This window comes from Balaenoptera musculus, chromosome 4 (genome assembly GCF_009873245.2).
Source record: "Balaenoptera musculus isolate JJ_BM4_2016_0621 chromosome 4, mBalMus1.pri.v3, whole genome shotgun sequence".
Lineage (NCBI taxonomy): Eukaryota > Metazoa > Chordata > Mammalia > Artiodactyla > Balaenopteridae > Balaenoptera > Balaenoptera musculus.
Genome location: NC_045788.1, coordinates 67,655,843 through 67,675,688, shown reverse-complemented (window position 1 = coordinate 67,675,688; position 19,846 = coordinate 67,655,843). Strand labels below are relative to the sequence as shown.

The following is a 19,846-nucleotide window of genomic DNA, read 5'->3' as shown; positions in this document are numbered from 1 at the left end:
AGGCTGAAATCACATGAAGGCTCTCTCGCTTACATGGTTTGGTTTTGATACTGACTGTAGGCTGAGACCCGAGACTGTCAACAGGAACGTGGATCTCATGGACCCTCTCCGTGTGGCCCCGCCTTTCTCATAACAGTGTGGTTAGTTTCCAAGGAGAGAGAGAGAGAGAAACCATATCATCTTGAGATATTAATTTGGTTGAGGCAGTCACGACGTCCCCTGTAGTTTCAAGATGAAGCAAGATAGAATCCAGACCCCACCTCTTGACAGGAGTGGCAAGGTTCTAAAAGCACATATAGGAAGGGAAAAACTACTCTGTCCATTTTTGAAAGATATAATTTGCCACACAGCAACAATGAAAGATACACATTTTAAAAATTACTTCTGTAAAATTATCTATAAGTGTGTGTGGACATTTTAGCATTCCTGGTAAGGTTAACTATTTTACACTTTGGTAACCATTTGCTGTTTTCTTCTGTGAATAATGTCCATTGCACATTTTTTTCTATTGTTAAGTTTAGAGTTTCCTTATTTATTTGTGAATGTTCTGTATTATTAACTATTCTCCACCTCTTTCCAGAAAACAAACTCCTTAAAGGAAGAGAAAAAATACATGAAGTTGGCATAGAAAAAATAGGAGAGACAGAAGAAGTTAAGTAAATGCAAGGACATCAACCAAGACCAGAATGAGGGTAAAAATTAGTGCCATAAAAACCTTTACCTTCCTATAGGCTCTACACTTACACAGCCAAAGGAAAGAGGGAAACCTGGACCAAATTCTCAATGTTCATGTTTATTTTGACATAAAGAACAGCTTTGGTCAGGGGACTGTTGGGGAAACATGAGAAAACTATACAATATTTAATTAAATACAACAATTTCATTGACATGACAAACTTCACAGTTACTCCATACAGACAGTCCCCGACGTACAATGGTTCAACTCCCGTACAGTGGTGCAAAAGTCATATTAACTAGTGGAAACCATACTTCGAATTTTGAATTTCAGTCTTTTCCCAAGCTAGCAATATATGGTACAATACTCTCTTGTGATGTTGGGCAGCAACAGTGAGGGTAAACACAAGGGTAAACAACCATTCTGTACCCATGCAACCATTTTGTTTTTTACTTTCAATACAGTATTCAATAAATTAATTGAGATATTTAATACTTTATTATAAACTAGGCTTTGCGTTAGATGATTTTGCCTAACTGTAGGCTAATGTAAGCGTGCTGAGCCCATTTAAGGTAGGCTAGGCTAAGCTATGACGTTTGGTAGGTTAGATGTATTAAATGCATTTTCAACTTAATATTTTCAACTTAGGATGGGTTTATCAGGATGTAACACCACTGTAAGTTGAGGAGCATCTTTATACAATAGGAAAATAAACCTTTGAAATAGTGCATGTTTTCCCCCCGTAGGTAATTTTATGTACATATATGTATGTAATGGGATATTATTCAGCCATTAAAAAAAAAGAAGGAAATCTTGCTATTTGCGGCAATGTGGATGGAACTTGAGGGCATTATATTAAATGAAATGTCAGACAGAGAAAGTCAGATACTGTATGATCTCACTTATATGTGGAATCTAAAAACAAACAAAACTAAACTAATAAATACAGAGAAGAGATTGGTAGTTGCCAGAGGTGGAGGGTGAGGAAGTGGGCAAAATGGGTGAAGGTACTCAAAAGATACAAACTTCCAGTTATAAAACAAATAAATCATGGGGATGTAATGTATAGCATGGTGACTATAATTCATAATACTATATTGCATCTTTGCAAGTTGATAAGAGAGTAGATCTTGAAAAAATATGCATTTATGCTTAGAAAGTTACAGCTGGAGTCCAGATTACTATTAAGAATATGGTAACTTTTTATGTTACAAATATGTTGGACTGAATAAAGATGCTTAAACAAGTGGCATGATATGGCTAATATAACTGTAATTTAATTTCAAGGTATTATATAAGTTTTTCTCACGATATTTAGAATACCCAAAGAAGGCCATTAGAATAACTTTTTAACAGTTCTAAGCTGTAAAATAAAATCACAATAGCCTAAGACCTCAAATTTAAAATGTGACTGCCTAATAAACATTACAGAATTATTATCATCGCTAATCATGAATAAAAAAACAACATTGATTAATAACAAGATTGGATGGGAATTTGGAGATTCAGTTTCTGGTTCTAGCTTTGCACTTAACAACTGGTGGTCTTGGGCAACTCCAGAAACCTCCTGGATGTGTCTCTGGAGATGAAAGATTAGATGGGATGATGCCTAAAGCCTCTTTCTGTTCTAAATATTACGAATACACAGATTTAAAGCCTTAGGCATAACACAAGATCAATGGAAAAGGATATTTTGTCTTTGTTTTTAAATGAAAGCTAGTTGTGCCCGAGGGTATAGGGGCCTGAATTGCCCAAGGTGTAATTGGTTGGATAAAGTGCATCCATTTTGCAGAATCTTGAATTTGGAAGACCATTATTTTATCCAGTAATTGGTTCTTTGGAAACAAAAGTCAGTTGACTCATCTAGTTAAAACCCTTCAATAACTTCCCACTGCTTTTAGGATAGAGCTTGATGCCTGCATCAAGCTTTGTCTCATCTACCTCTCCCACCCCATTACTCATCAGTTTGTTTCTGAATATGTGTCTCAGGGGCTTTGCATGTGCTTTTTACCTTCCTTCTTGTATATTTCCCTCTCCTCTACCTGTTCAACTCCTACTCTTCCTTCGAGTCTTTACTAAAATGTCATTTCCTCAGGAAAATAAACCTTGGTGCCTCAGTCTACTACCAGCTTTCTTGCTCCTGGTAAATGGGTTAGGAAAACAGGTTCAACACTCCTACACCCTATAATTAATCTTTTATTGCATTTATCACAGTTTCAATTCAGGTAAATATGTGGACAATATTTCCCTCCTAGAGTAGAAACATCATTAAGGTAGAGACTATGTCTGTTTTGTTCATGATTTATCCCCATTACATATATAATACAGTATAAAATGGAAGAGGAGCTCACTTACTTTTTGAATGAGTGCCTGTTTGCATTAACTAAATAACCTCTCTGTGTTCTGGTCTTTGATGGACTTCCCCTAGGAATGAAGAACCTACTACTGCTTAAAGAAAAAAGAAAATTATTTCCTTTTTGACAACTCTGTTAAAAAATATCTTCAATTATTGAACGTAGATCTGTGTCCCTGTAAGTTCTACCTTGTTTCTGTTTTAGCCTCTGACTATACATAGAATAAGTCATTCGTGAGGGTCATAAAATATGTAAGACTTTGTCTCTTCCATACATACATTTTCAGCTAGGATATAGTCACATTTCCAATGTAAAATGAATAGTAAACCCTGATGTCTGCAGCAAAATGACTACATAAAGGAGAGCAAAAGACAAAAAGTCAACATTTGTTTCACAAAGAGCAAAAAGTAAAATATGTATTTAACTTGTGGTTTTTTTAGCCTCAAGAAAGCACAGGATTCAGTAAGCCAGTTTTCACATTCTCCTTCTCTTCTGATTGCCCACACTTTTGGCTCATTTTCTCCTTATAGGCTTTTCATTTATTTATTAAATTTTACAACTTATGCAAGATATCATCATCTACTTTGTGTATTTTTCAATTTTCTGGACACCCTAGTGTCTCGCAATCTGAAGTTCCCACAGGCATAATCAAAGCATCAATGTGGGAGGAAAGCTCAACCTGGTAACCTTTAATTTTCCCTTGAACCCTGGTAAGTTCTGACTTAGTGTAACCTGACCCATGAAGGTCCTACACTCCAAATTCTCATTTTTCCCTAAAACTTAAGCCCTTAAGACCTGGGATGGACTCAATATATCCTCTCACTTAATGTGCTCCTTCTATTTATTATGACTAGTTCTCAGGACATAGTGATCCTGAGGTTGAAGGAAAAGATCCTAAAGGAATGGGGATTAGCAGTGATCCTTCCCTACCACCAACATTTTCACCCACAGCTGCCTCTTCCCATCTTCCAAAAACCCTTGGTCCCTATGGAAGTTCTACTAAATCACAGCAGAACTCTTAAATCTCTATTCCCATACAAGAAAGGGCAAGGAGTTCTCAGTCCCTTTAAAGATATGTATGGAAATTAATTACAAAGACAGACTTCTAATCTCAAAATCCTGTTGAATTGTAAGTTCTCATTATTGGAAATAATTATAAGGAGCATATTTTCTTGGTATTACCAGTGTATGGATGAAATATAAAACATCTGAGATTACTGGTTATCTTGCCTTTTTGTGAACTTTCTAGTGACCAAGAGCTCACTACTCACAGAGTATCAAGTTCTATCTTTATATAGTACTGAGTGTTAGAATGTCTTCTTTTTTAAGCTGAAATCTGGCAACTTGTTAATTCTACCTATTGGCACTAGTTCTATTTAATCTCTTCAATGCTTTGTTTTAATTTAAAGATTATAATATTTTATTTTCTTTTTCGATATACTTAAAAAAGACCCTAACCTTCTTGTATTTTGTGATATTTTTATCTTAGTATCAAAGCCTCACTAAGTCTTTGTAATTTTTGGCATTTTGGAGCAATGCAGTAATTAAATATTTTGTGGTAAAGTATTTTTCTCCTCTCTGTAGATATGTACAATTTTTAAAACAATTTCAAGGTTGTGGAGAGAAAAGAAATAAAATATTTTTCTGCCCCCACTTCACCCTTCATACTGCAAATTTGCATGAAAGTAGAAACATGTGGAATACTTATTTTAATCAACATACACATAGACATTATCTATCACTACTGTTCAAGTTGCTTTAATTTTAAATATGATGTTATTCCACAAAAATCTATCACTAATGATTTTTCCCTTATTTTTTTCAGTTGTATGAATATACTTGTATGTATCTTAATGTAGTTAACATAATGTTGTTTGTCCATGTCTTTAACTCTTTTACAAAAATATTTTCTATGACTACACAGTCTATGCTATGAACATACTGCCATTTATTGAAAGAGTCTCTTATTGGATATTTAGAAAGTTTTTACAAATATTTGTTATACTGATATGATAATCAAAGTTGTACATTATTTTTGTTCAAATTTATTATTTTCATAAATCGATTATTTTGTGCTCACTCCCTTAAAGGATATGGATATTTTAAAGTTCTTGAAATATATTCACATGTGGTTGATTTCATATATTTTTTTCTTCTGATTACTTATGTTTTATTACAAAGCCTACAATTTGTGTGTCCGTGTGTGTGTAGCAATAACACTTTTTTCTTTCTCTCCTGAGCTAAGAAACCAGCAATAGACATAAAAGGCAGGTACATGGATATAAAAGTTACCTTTATCACTTGAAAAAACAAGCTTGATTATCAAACATGATTTATATTTGTAGTTTTAATAGGCTTCCTAATAGTATTTCTAAATAATATAGACTTACTTGCCCTATCACAGGTGACACTGGCTAGCCACACACAATTCCAACTGGGACAGAGCTCTCCCTACTTCATTTCCTCAGGGGAAGCAGAAATAGTTTGTGTCATGTAGATGTTGACATGAATGTGGGTAACTCATTTCCTTTCCTTCTTTCAATCTCGCCAATCAAATAAATCCTTTCTCATGGGAACAGTTGCCCCTTTATAGAAAAGTGAGGAGTGAAGAATAAGTCTTTGTTTCCCAACACCTTTTCTCTTCACTCTGTAAGTATTTCAAGGCAATGGACTCATTGATTCCCCCAGATACATGCATATGTATATAAGCAAATATATAAACACGTACATTTATACACATCTAAATAGATACTAAAGAGTGCACAAAGAATAATTGTTAATAATTTTTTAAAAGATAAAAGCTCTTCAATATGCAACTTGTGTTCTTACCAGTTGTGTTCGGGGACAACAAACCATTTTTTAAAGAGCTTAGTCAATTTGCTTGCTTGTCTTTTGGTGCCTTCTCACCTATAAATGAAGCCATGGAAATTTATTGTGTTTAAAATTATTGGCTATGATTTGGTCATGCAGGGCTAATACTGCTGTTCCAGAGGTGGCAGGCAGCAGGAAAGCTTCTGGTTGGATGAAGCAAAAACAGATTATTTACACTGTCTTCATCATGACTCTCTTTTTATACATTAACAGAGGATTTTGGAGTTTTACTTTATTGCTGGCATGGTACTTTATTCATAGTCTAATGCTTCTGCTCATTCATTCAAGTGTTATTTAGCATTATTAATTTCATAGCAATTATAATTCTCTGTATTTTTCTCAGATTGTTTTTGAATGTATAAATGCTTCCCTTAGCTAGAGGTTTTTATTATGCTTTCATTTTGTAAAAAAAATGTGGAAAACAGTTTGACTAGAGACACCCAAATTTGATTATTGCAAATTTCAAGTAAGTTTCTTTTATTTGATTGTAAATAAGGTGATTTTGCCACAAATTATTGGATCAATAAGAATTCCGCTAACATTTTATGGATTTTTATGGATTACGAAAGATATGGAATTATAACTTCACTTTAACATTTTGTATCTAAATATATTTCTTTGTCTTCTTTTAATGAAAGATGTCACATTGTTTCAGATTCTCTAATTCCAGGGTTAGAAAGAATGAGGTCCTGGTGGTCCTGTTTTGCTAACACTATGAACTAAACTTTTTGAATAAACCAGCCACTGATGTACCTGTTTGTATTATCTTCGGGATAAAATTAGATGTCATGGTCTGTGCCAATGCACCTTTTAGGTCTTTAGTGCGTAGTCAGCAATCCATCTACTAACCCTGAGATCAAAAATCCTTAAGAGAGATTACAGGAGCAATGAAGGTACTGAAACCTAGTTTATGAAAGTATTACTGCTCCTGAAGCAGAAACTCATTTTATTTCAAATTAGAGTTGGACTAGCATAACTCTGATGTATAGTAATCATAATAACTCATGATTTCCATTATTTTCTAATGTGGTTAAAGTAATGAGGAGTAGAGTTGTGTTTGTTTTATGTTGTTTGGGGTTCCACATCTCTAATCTTTCTGTTAATTCAAATAACTTTCACTACTTATGTATTTACAGTGCTATTGAGATTATTTTATTCCAATTTGGCCAGAGAGGAGAGCGGGGCTTTCCAACCAGTGCACCAAAGTGCAATGAGTTAAAGCTCTGGGAGATAGTGTTGTCCCCTGTCCTCATGGTGGCCTGATAGGGCCTGGGAGAAATGGGATATTTGCCCACAAATATAATTTTCTTAAGTGCCATATTATGAGAAAAACCAGAAAAAGCAATTTCACAGAGTACAAAAGAGGTTTCCTGCACTTTACACAATGAATACAGATTTGCATCCACTTGCTAGGTATCCTTCAATATGAAGTACACAGTTGATATTTGAAAGATTTGTGAATATCATTATAGTATATGATGGTTCTTAATATAATACAATCCAGTACAACTGAAAAATTAAGCAATCGCTCAATGAGTCAATAAGTAAAGGTCTAAAGCTGGTTATAAAGCTATTGAAATAAATTCTGGTTAAAACATCCAATAAAATAGTATCATAAATCTCCACCTGCTGCCCCCTCATTCTCCATAGCACTTATCTGAGTCAGACCTGAATCGAACATTTCACTCTATAATTTGTCCCTGGCTCTTCTTTTCTTTGGCTAATAACCTGATTTTAACAGTAGACTTTCTTTTGTATACCTTTTGTTCATGTAGAAATAGTTTTTACTAGGGCATAAGTTATTGCATATGTGATGATTATTAGAAGCTATGGGTAGGTGGTGAAGAGTAGGCAAAGACTCTGTCCACACCAGCATGATTGATTTCTGCACATCACTCTGGAGGAGTGATATTCAAAACTAAAACTAAACATGTCATAGTTCTCCAGATACGCTGAAATAGAACATGCAAATGTGAAATCTCCCACTGTAAATCATTTACTGAATTGAATTTTCTCTAAGGGTTTCACTTTTCTTTACCTATATGTGAAAGCAGGCCTAGTATCTTTTTATTCCCTGGAGACTTCGCTGTAGAAGTTATAGGGAAAGGTTATGTTTGTAAAGAGAATTTCTTAATTGTTCTTTTATTATATATGCTACTGAATTCACTAATGAGGTCATCAAATAAAGTGTCCTCCAGGGGCAAAATAAAAGAACATTCCATATGCCAATCTATTTATCTCCTTGGCCCACCTCTGACCACACTCTCCCCTTTTCTGTCTGCAGACTTGGTTTGTGTACAGGTCAAATTACCTCCTATTTTGTTATATCTTTGGCCTGGCAGGAGGCAGTGCCCTGATTCAACAATTGGGCTGTTATTAGCCACCTTCCTTTAAACACCATCCCTTCAGCCACAATACAAAAAAGCAGTTTTAAACCGATCTTATTTTTCATAGAAGAAAAAACATCTACATGGATTGCAATCACTAAGGAAGGTGTACCTTATGCTTTGATACTTATGAATAAAAAATGGCCAAAGGAATTCACATTATTGCTTAATTGATTCATTTTTCAAAAAATAATCATCAAATAAACCATAAGGCTTATACCTAAGCAGTGGACCTCAAATAAAAATATGAGCTTAAATCACACCTTAAGAGTTTAGAAATTTTTTCCATTAGTTTATGATTGCAGGAAAGCTTTATCTTCTGACTTATGTTAAATTGTCAATAGCTCTTTACTGCTTAAAGATTCTCTGCCACCATATACACTTCCAGTCTTACTAAGCTAAAGTAGTTAATGATTTATGAAACATTTATGTGCTGAAAATCCATCAAAATGTTTTAAAATATATTTCTACCCCTCAAAAAAACCCCTGGAATTTTACAAATGTAGTTTGTATTTTTAGTTATTTTTAATAGGCAAGGCACTGCAGCATATATGTTCAAAGAAAGAGTTTTCTACACCTAACAGTAATAATAGCTACTAGTCATGATTTAGGCAGTGAATTAAGAATGTTCAAGCATTAGTGGTCAGTTTTTTAACAAACCTCTCAAGTAGGTACTTCTTTCTTAATTTACCAGAGGAGCTAACTGAGGATTTGGAGACCATAATATAGCCTCAGGTGACTTAGTCTCAGAGGGTAGAGCAGGAATTTGAACCCAGGTATATTTGGATCTAAAGCCTATGCCCTTTATGTCATACCATGTTTGCTCAGTTGCCTGTTTTGTGTCATTTTTGGAGTCAAGAAATTGTATCTCCCAGAGGCTTACATGTCTCAGTTATGACAGTTTTCAAAAACAAAACAACCTCCCTCCTCCTTTTTCTTGCCCCAGGTGCTCATTGCAAAACTAATTAAGATTTTCTTTGCCCTGAACAAGATCATTGATTCTTACCACCTAAATCAGTTTTGAACTGTTGCCAGGGCATCTTTGCCCTTTGTGCAGCGAGAGCAGAGAGGGGACCACTCTCATGTCACTGAATGAAATGAGTCCTGTTGAGTGACTCAGGCAATAACTTCCAGGGAGTGATCTTCAAATCTGGTACTAGTCACTTAAAAATGTGTGAATAAGCAGTATTAGAACAGGATAAAAGGACTCTACTGAGTCTGGCACCTTCCTCCTCTTCCTCTTCCATCTCTTTCTTAATTTTGGACACAAAGCTTAATGAGCATCTGCTATATGTTAGTCACTGCTAAATGCTATGGATGGTAAATACAAGGCAGAATGAAAAAAGGTTAAAGCCGGTTTAGAGAAAGGACTATGCAGACCAGAATCAGAACTTTTCTCAATTCCTTCACTTTGTCTGTATTAGTTTGCTAGGGCTTCCATAACAAGAACCACAGACTGGATGGCTTAAACCATAGAAATTTATTCTCTCACAATTCTAAAGGCTGGAAGTCCAAGGTCAGGGTGTCAGCAGGGTTATTGGTTTCTCCTGGGACCTCTCTCCTTAACTTGCAGATGGCTGCCTTCTCTCTGTGTCCACACGTGGCCATTTCTCTGTGCATGCCATCCTTGGTGTCTCTTCCTCTTCTTGTAAGGACACTCATTTTATTAGCTTAGAGCACCACCCTTATGACCTCTTAACCTTCATGACCTCTTTAGAGGCCCTATCTTCAAATACAGTCACACTGAGGGTCAGAGATTCAACATATATAAAATTGGGGGAAACACAGCTCAATCCATGAAAATGCCCATTACATAAATATAATATGCAGTGAAAAGACGTCAAAGAGAGCCAGAAACTATAATTATGGTAGTTAGCATGGATGCTGGAGCCAGCGGTTCAGATTCCCAGTCTGCCACTTCCTAATTGTGTGAACATTGGTCAAATTTAACTTCGGTGCTTCATTCACTATCTTTTGAAACAGAGACAGTAAAAGTACCAACCTCCTGGGTTATTGCAGATGAAATAAGAGTTGGCTGTTAGTGGTAGATGAATAGTTTTACGGATGATAGTACTCGTTTTTCTCCTCTGGATATAACATCATAGGAATGGTGAGAATAAAATGCAAGAGGAAAAACGGCAGAAATAAAACACTTTGAGAAGTATTAACACACTGAATTTCCTTAATTATATTAATTCATTCTATATAATAGTAGTTGTGAAGAAAAGACCAACACAGAGACAGACGCTTGAGATTCCTACATTTGTAGCTTAATTCATTCTTCATTGAGCACCCATTACATGTTAGAAATTGTTCCGGGCACTTTGGAGACAGCAGTGAACCAAACGGACAGAAACCGCTATTCTCCTGAAGCTTACATTGTAGAATGGATATAGATCGCCTCCACATTTCACACCCACTTCAGAAGGTGGGTGAGATATTATATAGAAGGAAAATGCCAATCAATCGGCAACGTCATACAGCAAGCTGATATTTATCAAGTGGCCAGAGAATACCCATGAGCAGTATTAACCTTGGGGTTGGAAGGGTTCCCCAAGCGACACTCTGACCCCCGAGATGCTGGTTTGGGTTTTCCCTGACCCTGCGCCCTGGCTCCCGGGCCAACCGGTGTGCCCCGCCCTGCCCGGCAGCTGCGTGCCTCGCGGGGGCAGGAGCCAGGATCGCCCTACCGGTCAGGGCGGCGCGGTCACTGCGGGTCCTGACGCCGGGGCCCGGGGGACGCGCGGCGAGCCGGCACCGGCGCGGGTTTTGAAGCCGCGCTGCGAACCCGGAGGCGGGGCTCCGTGGGCCTGCCCGGGACCCCGGCCCGCTGGTCCCAGGTCTCGGGAGGCGGTCGCCGATAGTGGCAGGGACTTTGGCTTTGGCCAGATGTCTCCTAACCCACGTCACCAGCTTGTAAGCCTCGCACCAAATCAGAGGGCGGCGCTTGCCGGGAGCCCCGGGCGTCACCCGGAGCTCCCTTAGATTAGAACTCGCCTCTCCTAGCTCCTCCCCTCAGTCCCATTTAAAGCTCCCACCGGCTTTCCCGAAAAAATTAAAAGAGTGGGCTCAGTTTCTGCAGCGCCTTCTTCCAGGGCAAGATGGTAAGTGAGGAGCCGGCGTTAGCTAGTCCGCTGGCGAAACCGGGGGTCTCTGAGGTCTAGTAAGCTTTGCCTTTAGAATTTCTTCCACCTTGGAAACAAGATTTCTCTGCTACCTGCCAGTTAAAACAGGTCTTCCTTCCTGCTCCATCTCTCTTTTCTTCTCCCTTGTCTCCTCCTGGCTTTCTCTCTTTCTCTGTCTCTCTCTCATCCTTTTGTCCTCTCTGTTATTTCTACTCTCTGTACTTTCTCCCAACTTTCCCTTTACACCTGTACTCACTTTTCATTCCCCCTCTTTCTCTAGATTATGCACATATTTGCAAATACTTGAACTTGAGGCTAGGGGTATTTGGGGTTTGTTTTCTTCTCAGATGTCAATTGCATAATAGCTCAGCTTTGATTCCAATAATAACCTCAGGGAAAGAGCCTACAAACATGCTTTTAGAATAAAAGAAAATAGCACTTGATAAACTTTTGGCTGAATTTCTTTGGTCTGCACTGCCCACGCTGGACTTGCTTCAAGATTGGACTTTTTCAAAACTTAACTTATTGGGAACGTTAACAAAGTGTGACTTAATTGACTTAACTTTCTTTTTTCCTCTTTTTATTTGTTTTCCCTCTGTTTATGTTATGCCTGAGAAAGTTCACAAGTCAACAGAAGACTTGTCGTGGTCAAAAAGAGTTTGTCCAAAGCTGGGCTCTGCTGAAATGAATGGCTTTTACCTGATTAAACATTGACAAATAATTAGGAATGGGCTGTTGTACAAATTAACCCAGGGAGTCTGCATACCTGCCCCTAACTGGACATTTGGAAAGACTGTGTGTTTGAGGTTTGAGGAGGCTGGAGCAGGAGGGGTTCACTGGCTCAGAACACGGTAGAGGATACATGCCAGGCAGTTAGTCGTGGCAAGATAACTTTGGAAAGGCATTGAGATGTAGTGATGGAGAGACCTAGATAGAGCTTGCTGTCTCTGCTAACTAACCTGTTTCAGTAGTATCCAGTAGCATTTAAAACCAGAGGAAGAGAGGTAGGAGGAAGGGAGGAATGGAGCAAATTTATAATTCAGAAACTAAAAACGAAAATAAGGAGGTTAGATTATATGATGTGTTCTGTCAATTTCAGCCTTAGGATTCTAAGTTCTTTGTCATTTAAGGTTGTTAGAAATATAATTAAGATATTTGCTAGAAAGAGTCAAGTAGTTCTTACGTGTTTCACTCATTAAGTAGAATTCCTTTTACTTAGATCTTGGGTAGCCTGTTAGATGCCTCAGACCTGGCAACAGAGACTACTCCTAGATATTTACAAGTTTGGTCCATCTAATACTAGCCTGTTCTTTGCTGAGAGGACCTAAGGAAAGTACTGGGTAAACCAAGGAGCTGATTCCTTTTTAGTAATTATATTTGGACCACTCAAAATCAATCTGGGATCTATATTTAACACCTTTACTGTTTTTTATTCACTGCGTATATTTTCTGTTTCTTTCTCCCACTCTTTTCTCCCTCCAAATTCTCATGACCCCATCTCTTGGGACCTCCCACATACTGAATTTTACAGAACACCGTTCTGCCTTGCCAAGACCAGTACTTTGTAGGAGGCCAAAGCTATAATTGCCCGTATTCCGGTACAACGTCAGAATCTAGTGTTGACGTTTCCACGGAGACTTGGGTCTCTTTCTGGGCTGCTGGTCTCCTGGACAACAGAGAGCCCCAACAAGCACCACAGGCACAGGGTAAGTTCTGCTCTTCTGCTTTCCTGGTAGATCTGAAGCCCTTTTCCTGTACTCATAGTTGCAAGGCATTATGGGCTGGAACTCTGTAAAAGAAGGGATGATATGTAAAGTTTAAGAAAGCCCAAAGACTCCTGTATTTTGCAACCTAATAACTTGCTTTTTGTGTGCTTGCCAAATAGTGAAAATGGGCTTCTTCCCGTTGCTCACTGGACAATATATATTTCTCCCTATACTTTACAGTTCTTGGAGATTTCCAAGTCACTGAGAAAGTTTGGGTCTGGGTCAATGTTATATAAACAATACTATTGGGATGCTTTTGGAATTAAAATACCAGTTAGAGCATTTTTTTTTTTTTTTTTTTTTTTTTTTTTGGTATTCAGGAAAGTTTCCCTGGGTATGAGAGAGAAGCAAGGAGAAGTACTAACTTAATCTTTTATTTCATAAAGGAAATTCTATGAATAGTGTCTTATAAGTGGAAAGAAAATGATTCCTTTTTGCCTAAAGAAGACTTCAACTTTGGAGGGAAGTATAACTTTGATGGAAAATTACACATTAACTTTGCCCTGGGGCTTAGTAAACAGTGTTTATAACTATTAAAGGAATTTCTGATTAACACTCAAGTTTCTGGAAGAACTCTAAGGCATTTCAGTATTCAATATCTGGACTGTTGGTTCTACCACAGGAACTTGTTGAATTTGAGAAAAGACACAAACAAAAAGCCCCCAAATATTGAAACACACTTATATGTAAGGAAGGAAGTTATTCAATTTTAGCTTTCTACCACAAGAAACAGAGAAAACAGAATGCCCAAGAATGTGAAACCAAAGAGTGTATAAAATTTTATTCCTGTCTCTTTGCCCATCATTCCACTTTAATCAGAAATATTTCAGTAATATTTTAGTTGAAGTAGAGGAGAGCAAGAGTCAGAACTGTACTAGATGAGGAAAAGAAACTAAAAGTAAATGAAATTAGCATGCCCAAGCATAGTTCTTATTGGTAGGCATAGTTCTTATTGGTAGGCATAGTTTGCTGTCAAATATGAAAAAACCAACAAAAAACTCTTTGAAAAAGCATAAAACACTTTATAGATGATGACATTTGAAATAAATGAGTTTGGGTACAGTTTTGAGATTTTCATTGAGTTCTTCAGAGAAGCAAGTTCAAATTATTTTGAAGTAGAAAGCGCTATTCCATAGAATTCTGAATAAATACTCTCCCTCAGGCTTAACTGATAGGCAGATAGGCAGAGATTTTCATCTGGGGAAAAATGGTAGCATCAAAAATAGGATTTGATTCTGGAGCCAAACACTATATTATTAAGCACTACAGCTTAGAAAATAAGATAAAAACTTGGAAAACATAGTGGAATTGCAATGTAGGCCTAGTTGAGGGTGGGACCAATAAACATTTGCATGAATTAACAATGCAGATAGGACAGTCTTTATAAATTTAGCCAGCAGGAATATATATATCAGGAAGGAACTTGACCTCTTGACTCCTAAAAATTCACCTCTGTAGCCACCTTGGCATATTGTCTATAAATATTTGTCTTTCATAGCATGCTTGCCCCTTCTGAAAACTTTAAATGTTATTTTCCCATGTGGAGGCAATGGCTAATTTTAGAAAGGTAGTTGAACCTATTACCTTTCCGAAATCCTCCAGTGAGTTCTTTATTACACAAAAACTGCATGTGTGTTTTCTCAGTTACCCATTTGGTGTTTTCACGTAGAATCATCCAGTGACTCGAATTTCCCTGTTCTTAATTCGTGTTCATGGGAAGAGGCTCAGCTTTCCTCTCAGCTCTACAGAAACAAGCAGGTATGTGTAGATGATCAGAACATGAGACCGGCCATGTTCCATGCAGTTCATTCTCAACATCGTACCTTAATGTCACATGGCTTCTTTTCCCTTGCTCAATTCATTGACTTTCAGTTTAGAACCAAAATGGATATTTGTCCACAGAAAAGTCAAAGTTAGGTGATCACTGTGACAGAAAATAATAACAACAAAACCAACAACAACCAACACCCTCTAGGAAGACCTTCAATCAAGCCGTGACCTTACACATTTTAGCTGTATGACCTCTCAAATCCTCCTTTCTCTTATCTATGAAATGGAGATATTTGTGCTGCCTACCTCAGAGGGCTGGTGGAAAGATCAAATGATAGAATGAGTGTGATAGTATTTTTTTTAAAGGAATTCCTTTATTTTTATTTTTTATTTATTTATTCATTTATTTTTGACTGTGTTGGGTCTTCATTTCTGTGCGAGGGCTTTTTCTAGTTGTGGCAAACGGGGGCCACTCTTCATCACGGTGCGCGGGCCTCTCACTATTGTGGCCTCTCTTGTTGCGGAGCACAGGCTCCAGACGCACAGGCTCAGTAGTTGTGGCTCACAGGCCTAGTTGCTCCGCAGCATGTGGGATCTTCCCAGACCAGGGCTCGAACCCGTGTCCCCTGCATTGGCAGGCAGACTCTCAACCACTGCACCACCAGGGAAGCCCCGTGATAGTATTTTTAAACCATAAACAGCTCATCACTTGGACAAGGGATGATGATTATAAAAGTTCTTGCAAAGATTGCTTCATTTTTCCTATTTTGTTTGTTATTTATGAGAGAGTAATTTAATCTAGTGGACGTACAAACTGACCTGAGGCTGAGGGAAGCCAACCCACGTCTTTTTTTCTTTCTTCTTTTTTTAACATGCAGGGAAGAAGTTCAGCAAAACCTTTCTAAACACCGTTTTCTATATTTAAACAGTTGCACGCAGCTCATTTTCCTACATACCTTCCCGATCCCCTTGTGGTTACAATTTTTAAAGTCATATAATCTCTTCAAACAGTTTGCAATGAATAAAAAATTCAGAGCACAAACTGAACAATCAAGTGGTAAGTGGGTGTAGATGGAACTTAGGCCTTTGAGGACGAGGGCTCCCTGAGATTGAGTTCATAAAACAAACAGAATTATAATCAAGTTTAAGTAGGTTAAGGATCAGTGGCATTATTATAAGGTTACAAAGTCAATATAGTGGAGCAGCCTTCACCATTGTCTGCTTTTTGCAGCTCCAAGATACTCTGGTGCAGAAGGAAGAAGAACTTGCTAGGTTACATGAAGAGAATAATCATCTCAGACAATACCTGAATTCTGCTTTAGTTAAATGTCTTGAGGAAAAAGCCAAGGTATGTGATGACCCCCTTTATAAGGACAGAGCAGTGATTTGAGAAAGAAGACCATTTGGGTAAAACTCCTTGATTCAGTGTAAGAGGTGTATTAAGCAATGTGCCTTGAAATGCGTCAATAGGATGGGCAAATTTTTCTGAAGGAAATATAGCACTTTCACAACAATGTTTATGTATCATTTCCCTGAAGTATCTAGATTGCAGATTTTAGCATATATTACAAAAGGAGCTGCTTGAGAATCAAAAACCAGTCAAGGGGATTGCTGAGACAACAGAGGCTAATCGAAAGATAGAGTTGGATGGGACATTGGAGCGGGAATTAGATCCGAGAGACATGGGTTTCTTTTAATTATCTGTTTAACTTTAGGTCAGTCACTCTCCCACTTGGGGCCTCATTTACTTCATTTGTAAGTGTATGGGCTAAAAGATCTTTTAAGAATCTTTCCAGCTCTAAAATGTTATAAATATGGCTGGAGCCCAGATTTCTTGACTGGCAATTAGACATAGCCAACTACATTATCTTTTCATGAACATTTCATTCTTACCCTTTTAAAATGAACTGTTTCTAACTCAAGGATAGTTTACCCATAGTCCCTTTTTGCTGTTCTTCCTTTTTTGGGGTTTTGTATTTTTTGTTACCTATCTGCCATTCTGTTACCATTATTGTTTTATCACCAATCTTTACCTTACTTCTAGACAAGCTACGTTATTTATCTAAATCGATCATATTTCTTACGACTCTTACCCAGATATAGCAGCTCAGAGAAGAAAAACCACTATATTTAGTTCCTTTAGAATTCAGTTAGCTTTGTTAAAAAAGGGAGCACAGCTCACAGTTATTAGCCTGGGGTCCTATCTCCAGCCACCATTCTGTGAAAAAGGACAGTTATTAAATTAGTAAGTGATATTAATTAAGCAATTTTTCTCTCTTTTTCTCAATTTTGCAAGATTTAGAATAATATGATACATACCACATGGGAGTGCTGTGAAAGTTAGGAAAATTAGAGGAAGAGTGTTATGTAGAATTGTAATCAGTGGTTCTGTCTAGATTCATGTGGCTTAGGCTTAAATCTAGGCTGCATGATCCTTAGCAAGCCACTAATGTCCCTGTGCCTCAGTTTTCTCATTGAAGGAGGGTTTAATAGTTTCTACATAAAATGAGGTCATGCATATAACGAGTCCTCAATACAGGATAGTTGCTATTATTGCCATAATAATAATAATAATCATTACTTCCCGGAACTGAAGTTTTAAAGACATCATTTACATCATTTCAACTTTTAAATGACTAGTAAAATTATATGAATTGGAATTTCTAGGTGGTAACGTGTCATCATAGATTTTGATTTAAAAGCAGAAGTTAATCCAATCAGTTTTGCTTTTGCATGTGAAAATGTAAATTTAATCAAGTTTTCTAAGGAATTAAGGTGACCAGTAAATATTTGACAGCTGTAAAGAAAATGATGTTGATTATCTGACTGTGTATTTTCAAATATTACTTCCCCAGAAATTGCTGTCATCAGATGCGTTCTCCAAAGCATGTGGAAAATTCAGAAAGGGGAAGAGGAAACCCAAAGAGCAAAGATATTTTCCTCCTGAGATTCCCCATCATAAAAATGCCAAAAGAAACCTCTCTAGTGAATTTGCTAACTGTGAACAACCTGGGCCCCCTGTGGATCCCTGGGTTCTTCGAACACTGGGGTTGAAAGACCTCAACACCATTGATGACACCTCATCAGCTAACTACAGTGCCCTCTCGTCTCATCCCAGACGGACCACAAGCACATTGCCCCAGTTTCTGGATGATGCAGTTGATTATCTCAGTGCCTCCGGGGAAGATCTGCCAATTGACTATGGCGGTGACAGAACAACCCCCTCACACAGCACTGCCAGCCACAGGGAAGATTTTCACTTCCTTTCTCAACTTTCAAATCCCCCAGGAGGACTACAAACTCTTCCTTACTATACTTCTGATGTGTCACCCAATAAGACAGAGATGGCCTTTTCCACATCCCTGAGCCCTCACTGTAATGTGAAAACTCACTCCTTCCACCAGGGACAAGCCTTTGTTCGTCGAGATGAAGAGGGAGGCTGGAAGTTTACCTGGGTCCCTAAGCAGTCTTAGTGATCCCCTCCTCTATCACAAAGGACTGCCATGAACTTTGTTTACAAGACCTGTCTTGCACTTGAACCTGACTATGTGGAAAATGCAAGCTATTGCCCAGACTGTCTCCTGCCACTTTAAATGTCACTCTCAATTACCCACTTAAATCTGCAGGGAATGGCTTCCAGGAATCTATAATGAAACATGCCTGCTCTTCTTTCACCTAAATTTGACTTGTTTACACACCCACACCTGCTGTTGACTTCCTTCCTTGGCCCTATACTTGAAAAGGTATTTTCCAATTGCCTGAATATTCCTTTGAGACCTACATGTGCTGTTCCAATTATAACAAGTCTAAAAGCTTTTCTTCTCTCATCAGACAGTTTAAATGTTCACAGCCTTCACCTTTCCACTTTTATTTCTCTCCTGTTCCTCTTCATTTCTAAAAACTGCCTTTGAAATGAGCATTATAATTACTCCACATACCTGTTATTGGGTGTTCAAATAACTGGGGGTGGGGTAGAAACAAGAATCTTTGCCCATTGCCATTCCTGAAGACATAATGTAGGTGTGAGTAATGTTATGTGTAGTGCAGTTCATTAACTTGAGTGTCCCATGATGGAGCTGACAAAAAAAATCTCTTCAACACCTGGAAATCTACTGATAAGCAACAACACTGATAAATTAAAAGATAAAAGAGAATGAAAATTACTTCAAAATGCCTGCATGGTGTATCAGCTTCTATGGGCACCTGGCATTGTGTTTGCAACCAACATCACTCAAACAAGAAGATTTTTGAGGAACTCGTGGTAACAGAATAAGTCACTATCCTAAACTAATTAGATGCTGATACATTTCTATTCCTGAAAGTATGGTCTAGCCTAGCTCTGACACTGTCTTACTTATCCATTCAGTCATTCATGTGTTCATTTGTTCATTCATCAACACACCCAAAATATTTGTAGAACACCAACTGTGTACCAGGCATTGTGCTATGGGGTGATGATAAAATGTGAACAAGTTAGATGCTGTGGCCACCCTCATGAGACTTAGACCCACTCATCTGCTGTGACCTTGAGAAAGCTACTTCCTTGGTATGAAAATTCAGTTTTACCAACTGTAGAATACAGAAGTCAAAGTAGATAATCACTGACATTGTATAAATTGAGCCTGGGTCCCATCGGCTTTACTCCAACACTGCCATCCCAGGGCACTGTTCTCTGCTTTTGATTGGCATTGCAGATATGTTGGGTGAACTTTTTTGTATACAATTTTTAAAAAATGTGAGCCATTTGTAGTTAACACTAGAAATCATTGCTCTGATCACAGTATTCTTTTTCTGGTATGAGCCCATTTTTGGGTTAATTCAGTCTGTGTGAGAACCTGCATCTAAAAAATAGAGACATTATTTTCTAAATAAGTGTGCATAGATTTAATGGAAATAT

At 37.7% G+C, this 19,846-nt stretch overlaps 1 protein-coding gene across 1 annotated transcript; it reads left to right on the top strand.

The window, feature by feature from the left end:
- Window positions 1-11,321: 11,321 nt before the first annotated feature.
- GMNC (geminin coiled-coil domain containing) lies at window positions 11,322-19,425 on the top strand. The gene is made up of 5 exons (XM_036850773.1): window positions 11,322-11,392; window positions 12,945-13,119; window positions 14,849-14,937; window positions 16,181-16,297; window positions 17,805-19,425. Exons 1-5 carry the CDS (start codon window positions 11,390-11,392, stop codon window positions 18,420-18,422), a joined length of 1,002 nt encoding a protein of 333 aa, XP_036706668.1. The 5' UTR covers window positions 11,322-11,389; the 3' UTR covers window positions 18,423-19,425.
- The last annotated feature ends 421 nt before the right edge of the window (window positions 19,426-19,846 follow it).

Excerpts from the sequence above, each read along its gene's own strand:
- GMNC (XM_036850773.1), top strand. Across the intron at positions 13,120-14,848 it reads ACAAGCACCACAGGCACAGG|AATCATCCAGTGACTCGAAT; the intron begins GTAAGTTCTGCT and ends GTTTTCACGTAG. Across the intron at positions 14,938-16,180 it reads AGCTCTACAGAAACAAGCAG|CTCCAAGATACTCTGGTGCA; the intron begins GTATGTGTAGAT and ends TGCTTTTTGCAG.